This window comes from Kryptolebias marmoratus, linkage group LG14, assembly GCF_001649575.2.
Source record: "Kryptolebias marmoratus isolate JLee-2015 linkage group LG14, ASM164957v2, whole genome shotgun sequence".
Taxonomy (NCBI): domain Eukaryota; kingdom Metazoa; phylum Chordata; class Actinopteri; order Cyprinodontiformes; family Rivulidae; genus Kryptolebias; species Kryptolebias marmoratus.
This window is the reverse complement of record NC_051443.1, coordinates 25,065,292-25,077,040: the sequence shown is the minus strand read 5'-3', so window position 1 is coordinate 25,077,040 and position 11,749 is coordinate 25,065,292. Positions and strand designations below refer to the sequence as shown.

General features: G+C 41.9%; 1 protein-coding gene across 4 annotated transcripts in view; it reads right to left on the bottom strand.

Annotated features, from left to right (window-relative positions):
- Nucleotides 1-11,749, bottom strand: part of LOC108245759 (WD repeat-containing protein 7) — a 97,888-nt gene that overhangs the window by 12,537 nt on the left and 73,602 nt on the right. For all 4 annotated transcript variants that reach the window (XM_037979355.1, XM_037979357.1, XM_017432921.3 and 1 more), the window contains one exon: nt 7,216-7,402. In XM_037979355.1, coding sequence (XP_037835283.1) covers nt 7,216-7,402 — 187 coding nt within the window. The remainder of the gene's footprint in view (nt 1-7,215; nt 7,403-11,749) is intronic.

Genomic DNA, 11,749 nt, shown 5'->3' with positions numbered 1-11,749 from the left:
TCTTTATTTTAGCAGTAAGGTAGCAAAGCTGCGCTCTTCTTCGTAGACATTGAGTTTGGCTGCAGCTGCACACAGTTGCAGCGCCTCCTACAGGAAACTGGTGGAGCTACGCAGAGAACCACGCCGTTCAGAAGCCTTGTTTGGATTCATGTTTTTATAAAACACTGAGGTCCGGACCTCGGGGGAATCAAATGTCGCTCCGGCTCTGCGTGTCGCCAATAAAGTCCCATGAGTCCGAGAGAATTTAGATGTTCAGGAGGTTCTGATATTTAAACGTCTTTCTTCAGGAAGAGAAGAAGAAAATAAACAGCCAGGAGATTGAGTCTTACTAATATATGGAGTGAAGAGATTAGCGAGCAGCTTATAATGTCAAGGCCGAGTCAATAGGAGCCATTCACCAGGCGACAGCATAATGGAGTCCCACAATGCAACAGGAATTAGACGCGCACACACAGCCGAACAGCTGGCCACACACCCCTCAGCGTGTGGATGTGTGTGCGTGGGAGGAAGTGATGGCCGATGCACGATTCATCTCCTCCGAGCTCGTAATTAATACCGCTAATGTACCGGCGATACATCAGCGGCGCCGAGAAGTTTCTGTGATTGGAAACAGCCGCGGCATTGAACGGCGCGGGCAGCTAATTGTGCAGAGGCCCGTCGAGGTTAATGGGAGGATGTTAGACGGCGAGATGAAATAATCTGGATTATCGTTAGAGCCACATTCACACCCCGGGTTCGAACGCTCAAAGGCAGGAAACTCAGACATTTTACAGCTTTTTTTACTCTTTAATCTGACCGTTATCAGTCAATAAATAAATCAGGAAATAAATAAACACCATTGATTTTTTTCGTGCATTTTTTGGCATTTAACTGCTGCATATTTTGTGCTATTTTACCCGTTATTTTATCAAAACGTTGAGCTTGTTAATGAGTTTTATGACTTTTACATTATTAAAACTATTTACCTGTTTACAAAAAATCACTACTAATAATTAAACAGAGATCTTTTTAAATCCTTAAAAAAACATTGTTCTCTTTCAATTCTTCTTCAGCATAATTTGGCTAATAGTACTACTGCTAATGCTAATTCTGCTATTCCTAGTAATACTACTAATAATGCTACTAATGCTAATTCTGCTATGGCTAATGCTAGTTCTTTTACTGTTAATGCTAACACTGCTAATGCTAAGTTTAGATAATGTGCATATTTAGTTAGCGCTTTAATACTTTTAGCATTTTGACAGCTATTTGCGCCTTTAAGGTTTTTTTCGTTAGCGTATTTTTCTCTTTACATTTTAAATCAACTTAAATTAATTTTAAGGTTTTGTCCCTTTTTGTTCTGTGTTCATGTTTAATCTTTAAGCTTGATTTGATTCATGCCTTGAATATATTTTATTTATTTAACCTTTATTTCACCGGGATGGACCCACTGAGATAAATCGTCCCTTCTCACAGGGAGTCCTGGTCTACGTGACATAAAAACAATCAAATAAAAGCCTCTAAATAGAAACATCCATCATCCATCCATTGTTTCATTTCATTAGTGGTACTTACATATAATTGTTTAATGATGATATAAAATAATTATGAGAATTAATAATGATTATTTTTTGACGGGAGAGTTGTCTGATTTGGTGGATTGTTTAAAAACGAGGCACTTCTGGTCCTCCATGTTTATGAAATCAGTAATTCTGTGTTACTGTTGACTCCGGGTTTCGGCTGAAACCTTTCAGCTGTGGCGAAATGCGCAGGAAGAGGAATTCTGGAAAGACTGGAGCGGCGGGTTCGGCATGTGTGAATGTGGCAACACGGCTGCTTTCACAGCCGATACCACGCCGACATGATCCAGTCGATACAGAGTCACACACAGAGGCGCAGCCAGGGCTCCGCTATTGATTTTTGGATGCGAGGGAGGAGTGAACGACCTCGGTCACGTGACGGGGGAGTCGCCATGACTGGGTGTGCACGGCTGGCTGGCCGCCTTGCTGATTGGTTGTCTCGGCCGGGTGCAGATGGGGTAACCGGCTGGGTTGCTGGCAGGCTGAAACATTGATTTATTGGACAGTTTCTGAAGTGGCTTACTGACTGCTGGGCTGCTTTTCTGCAACTGACACAACCGATGAACGGGAGGCTGCCGTCTCCGTTGGTGGCAACTCCAACAAACAAACAAACAAACAAAGGTTTTAAACTGGAACCTAAACATCTGTCTTGGAGTCAGGTCCATCCTTACAGCTTCCACAGGTTAATCAGGAGCCGCTGATCAAATGTTCTCATCAGAAACACCAGGAGCGTCAACACAACGCCAGGGCAGAAAGACATCAGCAATGACCTCAGAGAATCAATCTGGGAGGGGTCAAAGGTCATTTAGAGTCCATCGTTCTACAGAGAGGAAGATTATTCACAAGAGGAAACGTTTAAGACAGCTGCTGATCTTCACCCCGAAGGTCAGACCGTGCAATGAGCTCCATCTCAGACACACAACGCCAGGGCGGAAAGACATCAGCAATTACCTCAGAGAATCAGTCTGGGAACGGTCAAAGGTCATCAGGAGTCCATCGTTCTACAGAGAGGAAGATTAGACAGCTGCTGATCTTCACCCTGAAGGTCAGACCGTGCAATGAGCTCCATCGCAGGCCTCAGTCAGCAGGTCAAAGGTCAAAGGTCAAAGCCTCTTCCCTCTAAAAACAACATGGCAGCTCGACTTGAAGGAACCAGAAGACTTCTGGAGCAGAACCAGACCAGAGGACAGATGTTTACCCAGAATGCACTGCAGCTGTCAGCACGGTGGTGGAGGGCTGATGGTTTGGGCTGATTCTGGAGTCAGATGTGAGGCCATCTGTCCGACAAACAGGACCAATGATCCCAAACACAGCAGAATGGTCCAGAACCAGAACCTCAGAGCAGAAACGATGTAAAGAAGAGTGGGCCACAACCATCAGAATCAGTCCTACAGAAGATACAAAGCTCACAAAGCGCTGAATAACGAGTCGAAGGAAAGATTCCTGGTAATCGGAGGAGCGTTCAGCGTTCTGACAGCTTTCCGAGTTTTGAAACTTTCCTCACGTATAAAGTGTCACTTTCCGAGGAGCAGGAAAACCTCACTCCAGGTCTGTTTGGAAACTCAGACAGACACGGATCAATACGGATCAGCAGCGCCTCTTTTTTTATCTTTTTTTCCTCCTTTAAGAAGCGACCTGCAGCTTTCTGATCATTGCTTTCTGCTGCTGACAACATGTACTTATCTCCGCGGGACACACAGTCCTCCAACACGTCTATTTACCTCGGCAGAACAAACGTTATTACGCCAAATCACACACAACAAATACGATGTAAAGAGACGTATTTATCCCTGCCAGACCAGCGCGCGACACCTTATCGAACACAGGAAGTGGAAACCAGAAAACCTGGGCTCAATGAGACTTTTGAAGGACTTTTTAAATCAGTAGCACCACATTTTGACTTAATAATAACATCTGAATACATGTTTTTCAGGAAGTTTGTTGAATTAAAGAACTTTATTTAAAAAACGGGAATTAAAGGATCCAAGAAATTCATTTTTTGGTGATGAATTCTGTCTCAAAGTTAAACAAACACCAAAATAAATCACCCCGTCTGTTTTATTTAAACACAAATTACCCTCAAACAGACAGATGTTCATCTCAACAAACTGTATAATGTCGGAAATTTGATATTTTTTTAATTCTTTGACAATTTAAGAGGGTGATGATGGTTACTCCCATTTTCATCGTTTCAGTTTATTTGAGCACAGATTGGTCCTCCTCTCATTGGTTTGTTTAGGAGCGTTTTGGGGGTTTTTTTTAGACCTGTTTGAGGAGAAAATCTATCCGAACATGTTTTTCACTGTTCGATTACGATCTTCTTACTCCAGGGCAGCTGACGGCCGACGTAACTCAAGATGGGATTCTTTATTTTTTTAAATTTTGGGGACAATATTTGGTTTTCATTTAACTTAAACAAACATATTACCAAACCCTAGAAGAACCTGTCCAGTTAAAGATGTTCTAGGAAAGAGTTTCTCGCTTAATTGAGCTGGACTGTGGGCGGTAGCGAGCTGGCTGTAGCAGCTGCTGCTGCGTCTCCGTCTTCCTACCTGGTAATTAAACACGACAAACAGGAAGTATCGGCTGATTTTTGATCTCTTTCCAGATGAGACTGCAAACCTCTGCGACTCACGCAAGGAAATCAAGAACATTTTAAAACATTTTGGGATCTCCCTCAAAAATATTCACCAACTGGTCGCCAACAGTTGCAGTCTAATGAGATACTGGCTTCAGAGATAAATAAAAAGAAAATGTCTGTAAATAATGAAGCTTTAAGATACAGACTTTAGTCCTCAGTAAGGAAAGGACTCAATATTTCTGCCGTTTCCTCCACAGTTTGGATTAAACTGCATCTTTTTTTTTAAAGGGATACAGAGGAAACGGATTAATGTTGTAATAAAATCTATTTCTTACATGTTTCTGACTGCAGAGGGCAAATCTGAGCCCGGCTGCATGTGTGTGAACAGAACTGAACGGGTTTCAGTGTAATTTGTGTCTCTTTTAATCAGACGTCTTAATTAAATTTAAAACAAAAAGAAAGAAAATGGGCTGAAAAGACGAGCTTTGGTGCAACGATCCTGTAGTATTTTCATTAAAACCTCAAAAAAATCTAATCATCTTGCAAAATATGTCTTCTTTTGTTTAGTTTAACCCTTAAAATTCAATATAACCATGAACCCACATTTTAAATCCTTTTATTGTAATGAAAAAAACGGAAATAAACTCGACATTAAAGCTGTTTTTTATAGAAGTGATGAATCGTTGGTTCAAAGGCATCAGGACTGAATATCTGAGCAGATTTCTCCTCGGTTGCCGGATAATTACTGTCATGTTTACGTCCTGAAAAGGTTTATTGTGTGAGAATGGGTCGAACGGGGCTGTGTGTCGCAGGTGTGGCGAGGAGAAACCCGGGCCTTTTGTGGTGGTGGCGTTTTTTTTCTTCTCTTCTTCTTCTTCTTTCCACCAACTCGTGCGTCCCGAGCAGAAAGTGTGAGGTACTTTTCCACACAAGGAGCTTTTTTTTTAAACCCCCTTTTCAATTGAATAAGGGATTATCACACACACACACGGAGTGTATAGACAACTGGTAGGGTGCATCGAAGACACAAAAACCTCACTTCACGTCAGCTGCATGGAAATCCATCCACTGTGTGTGTGTGTGTGTACTTGTATTTGTTACATTGTGGGGACAGTTTTCCTAACATATACTACCTTGTGAGGACCAACCTTGTGAGGACCGAAGCCTGGTCCCCACGAGGAGAAATGATGTTTTTGGGTTAGGACAAAGGTGTGAATTGAGTTTAGGGTTAGGTATGTACTGGTAATGGTCAGGGTTAGGCTGTAGTAATGTATGGAAGTCAATGGGAAGTCCCCGCGAAGGTAGAGAGACAGGTATGTGTGTGTGTGTGTGTGTGTGTGTTCACTTCCTGTTCCACAGTAATGGACTGAACTCTGTCAGCAGAATAAACCGAAGCAGGTCGTTGGAAAAAAAGGGAATATTTGTGTTTCTGATGCGATTATCAGGTGTTAAATTCTCAGATTTAAAAAGATCACAAAGATGGAGGACAGAATAGAAATATATATATATATATATATGGTAGTAGCTGAGACAGAGTCGCTTTTCATACTGACTGCTTAAAAAAAAAATCAAGATGGCCGCCAAAGCTAACAAGGTGAAGATTGAGACCAAAATTTGTGTGTGCTCTGACTCTGCAACCGTGTAACGTAGGAAGGTCAAACTTCACAGCTGGACTCCTCGTGTGTCAAGGATCCGCCCTTTATGATTCCTGTCTGCAACTGATCAGCTCTTGGAGCCATCTTGGTTCAGCACGGACGCACACCATGGCAGGCCCTGTCAAAGTTTCTCCAGGAACTTTCTATATATCATCCTCATCTAATTTCTGAGGCAAAGTTTCTTTATTTTTGTTTTCTGTGTTTATCTGTAGAGCTTGTGTTGCTAAATTCATCTTCATATACTAATAAATAATATCTCCAGAAGCCTAAATAGGTTGCCCAATAATATAGTTTGTCATAATTTTCCTGAAATTTCCCAACATATTTCATAGGTTTAACAGCCGATGACACAAAATCAGCTGAAACTCTGTTATTTTTACAGATATTGAGACAAAATCAGGCGTGGTAGTAGCTGAGAGTCATCCCCAACACGAACCCTGAGCTCTAACAGATCATGGCGGGCGATATGCATTCCTGTAAAGAATGTTAATTTCTCTTATTTGATTTAATCTCATCATCATTTAGTTAAATTTCCCCATGATCGTGACTAAAAGTAATAAAATTATTTGTTTGCAAATTGAATTTTATCCAGATTTACTTTAAAAAAAGGAAAAATTTGGCAAATATTAAAAAGGTTTAAACTTTTAGAAAACACTGTGAAGGAGTTTTTATCTGCATGGTTTGTAAAAACTCCCATAAATACCAACAAATTAGACCACAGGTCAACAAAAAACAACTATAAAAGGTCAGGAAAGCAGCTGTTAACAAAAGAAGAAAACTGACCTTTAAAAAGATATTTTTATGACAAAAATGGACCATAATAAAATAAACCAACGCAGCTCATTACTTTGATTTATTCGGCAAGATAACCTTTGGTTTAATAATCCAGTTTTCTAGGATTCTGGTTCCTTTCAGTCTTTGTTTGAATAAAAACGTATTCAGGTAAAAACTTCCCTGTCTCGTCTCTTTTCTGCACACAGCAGACATTTATAATCTTAATTTATTAAGCTCAGGCTTAATAAGATCATCTGGTGTTTGTCGGTTAGCTTTCAGCAGGGAGGGCGACACGTTTTCTGACTCGGCACCCAAAAAGAAAAGGACTAGTTCATATCTTAAGCCTCCTTCAGGTCTCAAATATTAGAAATCTGTTTTTTTATTGAACAAATCCAAGTCCAACCGAAGTAACAAGACTTCAGTCTGGAGAAAAGACAAGAAAATGAGTCCAGATGTTCAGGTGATCAGTTATAAATCAGGATTATGATATCGGTTGTGATAAATTCATGTTTTCCTCCCTTTCTCTTTTGTCATCATCATCATCATCTAACCCAGGTGTGGCCACGAAGTCTGCTGGATTGTTTAAATATCTCACCGTGAGTGTTTGATGATTTATTTTGCGACACATCGCGAAGCTTTAACTCACTTGGCCAGCTGCTTCTCGGCGTCGGCGCACAGCTCCAGCAGTCCCATGAGCACCGCCGACACGTCCATGTACGGCTCCCAGACGGTGAAGCCCCGCCCAATCAGGTCGATGGCGGTGCGGCGGATGGTGCTGTGGGCGGGCAGCTTGGGGCTCGGCGGCTGCAGCAGCAGGAAGGTCAGGGCTTTACCTGCGAACAGTCCCGACACCGGGAGCTTCAGTCGCGGGTTCAACGGACAATAAGTCCATTCAAAACCCCAAATCAGCTGTTCTGTTTGGTCTTCTTTCAGGAGGTGAGGAATCAACTTAACAGAGTTCCAAATAAACCTCACATCCTGCAAAAAAAACCTTCAAAACTGACAAATATTTCGATTTGCTTATAATCCAGCCGCAGTTAAAGCTTCCTGAGCCGTTTTATTAAAAGCAAAAACAAATCAAATGTATTTTTTTCCAATAATTTCATCCAAAAGTAATTTCTTACAAAACAAATCGAATTTCAAGAATTTTTGGGGGCGATTTATTCAAAATAAAACCAGTAAAAACTATGAAAAAAACAAATTTAGAGAATTCAAAGCAGCCATTAGAAACCTTCTAACACCAAAGAATGAAGCAGATTTAATCCCTTCTAGCAATTTTTTAAAATCAAATTTGCCTTTTTAAGCTAAAACACTGATGTTCGGGATGAACATGTTTGAAAAAGGAAAGTGTTTGTAAATTTAAGTCCGATGGAGGAAGTCAAAAGGAACCGAAACGTTTGTTGCTTAATTGTCTTACTGTTTGTCTCTGGACTTCTCCTGCAACATCAAACCGTTCCTGATCAATCAATCGATCGATCAGGAACGGTTCGCTGTGACTTCTGGTAGCAGCACATCGTGTGAGCATGGAAAACAGCGGAACTCTGTTGAACCGGGTCACAGAAAGCTGGACTTTGAAAGGACCGAACGGGGGTTTAGTTTTCTTGAACGGGTTTTTACAAACATCACGGTTTCAGTTTGTTTTAACCACAGAATCTTCCAAACCATCTGAAAACTAAACTACTCTTCCTCTTACAAACACAATGAAGGTCTTTTTGTCTTCTTTGACCCATCGTGTCTCTCACTGCTTTTAAGACCGACTGTTTCTTCTAACCCAGGGGTCTCCAATCCTGGTCCTCAGGGCCACCATCCTGCAGGTTTTCCTTGTTTCTCTGCTCCAACACACCTGATTCATGGTTAAAGCACCTCTTCAGGTTCTGCAGAAGCCTGTTCATCTGTCATCGATTCAAATCAGGTGTGTTGGAGCAGAGGAACAAGGAAAACATGTAGGATGGAGGCCCTGAGGACCAGGATTGGAGACCACTGATCTGACCCAAACTCTCATTGACTTCCATTGTGTCTGAGCTCAGACATCTATTCAAAACTGTAAATGAAGTCTTTCTAACGTCTCATATCTCCTACAGAAACCACAGCAGACTCATATAAACATTTACACCCATCACTGCAACATGGCAGCCATTTTTTATTGTACTTTCATTGTTGCTCCTCCTTATTTAGCTTTAAGATCAACTTAAATGTCTTTACGGTTTGTTCCGGAGTCTAAACCCAAACGTCGGGTCTTCTCGAACTGGAACCAACAACCTCAGGACTCAATCGCTGATCTGAACCTTTTTAAAATCTAATCTTAAAACCTTTTTATTCAGGCAGGCTTTTAATACCTCCCGGCGCATCGATCGTTTTTAACTCCTGCGCTGCGAAGCACTCTGGCCGTTGGAAAGCTCTCTATAAATAAACGCCGATTGATTGATTTGGAACAAGATGCATTTCCCATAAAGGAATCATATCTTTCTTGTAAACGGAGCAACATGAATCCGAACATTTCAAACGGAATTTGGGTTCGAATGAAGCTGATTTTGTCAGTCAGGATATAAAGACAGCAAACTGGACAGGGGGTAGCTGACCTGACATTTGAGCCAGTCTCTGAGGGAAGGAACTGACCATTAAGATTGAACAACCTGCCCCCCCCCCAGCCCCCGTCTCTCAATAACACTCTCCTTCCCTGAATACAAACACCCACACACCGTCCCTCCTCCCAGCAGACGTGTGGCGGCATCGCGCTCAGAGCTTTTAGCGGGTTCTTCGGGAACGTCAGAACAAAGAAGTGCGGATTAAAGAACACATCTCAATCTTTTTATCTCACTTGAAAACAGATTTTCTCACACGGAGATGCTCGTTTTAAGCGTTTCAGCTGAAGCTGTACACATATTTAGGTAAAACATGAAGTGATTTTGATTTTTTGCGTTGTCCTAATTTGTAACAATCCTTCCGTGGAGGTCAAAGGTCAAGCAGCCAATATCTCTGTTGATATTCATAAATATGTTTACTGATTGACTTCGCTTCTCTCAGATCGATCATCAGCTGAGAAGCAAAGTTCAAGTTTCTTCAACGTGATTTTCCCCCGTCTCAGATTTTTGTATTAGTATGGAGGGGGAAGGTAGTCACAGAGCTGAGTTGGCGTTTCCTCAGAGGTTCTTCAGTGGCAGACTCATTTGTGTAAGCAGACGTCACGGATTGTAGACGAGTCGACTCGTACGTTTATAAACGGAAAAGGCAAACTAGTTTGTTAGGAGCCATTTTTAGCGCCTGAATGATCCCCAGGTCGGAGCTAAGGGTGGCGACTCCAAATTACGAGAAAATAGGCGAATCCTTTAATCGTCGCAGCCTCGGTGAAATCTGTCTGCCACCAGCGAGCTGTGAGGCTCACAAAACTGTACTCCGGGTTGCGCACATTATTTTGTTGCCCATTCAATCTACCGGAGTTGTTTTCGATTTGGACCCGTTTTTAACAATCATTGTTCATCATCGACAGTCGGGGCTGAGAAGAGGTGTCAAAATACAGAAACTAAACCGAGACAGGCTTGAGACGCCTCTGTCTATGTAGAGCACACGTGTCAAACTCAAGGCCCGCGGGCCAGATCCGGCCCTCTGTAACATTTCATCCGGCCCTCTAGTCTGGTTCAGATTGAGTCTCTGATTCTTATTTAGCTTTTAAAAAACTGAGCCTAATTAGTGAAGTTTTCTCTGACAGTGACTTAGAAGCCAACAATATATAGTTTTAATTTCTGTATGATCAGGTTTTTGTCTGTTTTAATGTTAAAAAAAATCATTTAAAAGCTGAATGAGGCGTAAGAAATGACTGCTAATGATGAGCTTTTTGAAGTTTGATCCATTTTGATAATAAATTCTGTATAATCTGTAACTGGGAAAAGGTCATTGATATTTCTATATGAATGATTTGACATAATACATCTAAAACCAATTAATTTATGTCATTTTTAATAAATATTGATTGTGATCGGCCCTTGGCTGGGACCTGCTTGCCTCTTCGACTCCTCGCAAGGAATTTAAGAAACCCCTGAGAACGTTTCGAGACATTTACGAGACTCCAATCAGCACCATAATTGCGCCGAGGTTCTAATTTAAAGCCCCGCCTCCGTAATTAGCGGGCAGGAAGTGAGCGATCCATTTCTCACGGCGGAGATCTTTGTTTAAAAGGCCGGCCCGGACCCAAATGAACCAGCAGCTCCTGACAAAACATCACTTGGCTGTAATGAGGTGTTAGCCGGGGCAGTAAACACGTCCCATTAACAGACAGAGGCTGATTAGAGCACCGGGGGGGAGGGGGGGAGGTGGGGGATGAAATAGTGACAGATTAGTGATGTCTAAAATTTACCAGGCTGAAACGAGCACTAACAGGCTTTGTGCTTTCCTTTCCCCCAGCTGCCCTCTTTCTCTTTATCTGCCTGTGTTTGAGCATAAATGAGAGGTGAAAGTAAATCAATGTTGGGGACTCGGTTAGTGGATGAGAGCTGGATTAGACTGGCTGCAGAGAAAATGGGAAAAAAAGCAATACCACGAGAGGAAGAATGAGCCATTTACGTTAGAATGAACAAGAAGGGCTGTAAATACTTAACAAAATACCAATTAATCTGCAGTTACTTCCATGCTTTTTCTTTTATTTCTTATTATGAACCAAGAAATGTAAAGTTTCGCCATTTTATTGGTTCAAAATTAGAGATAAAATACAGATTTTTATTCTAATCTTTGCATTTTTTCTGCCATCAGATGAGATTCTGTTCTGGAGTTCAGGACAACAACTGATGACGAGCTTCAGGTCTCATCTTGTCCCATTTTTTTTTTGTTTATTTGGGTCACATTTTTGTGTTTGTAAATTCTTCAACAGTCTTTACGGAACGGGTCAGGACTGCAGGCGGGCTGGTCCAGAACCCGTCCCCTCTTCCTCCTCGGCCTTTGGACCGGGATCGGAACATGACGCTCAGACGTCCCTGAAAAAAACGAGGTCCCTGAAGGCAGCAGACTTTACAGTAAAATCTCTGTACTTTTCTGCATTCAGAACCCCGATTCAAGCCCAGAACCACCTTAGAACCCCGATCCAAGCCCAGACCCAACTCAGAACCCTGATTCAAGCCCAGAACCACCTTAGAACCCCGATCCAAGCCCAGACCCAACTCAGAACCCTGATTCAAGCCCAGAACCACCTT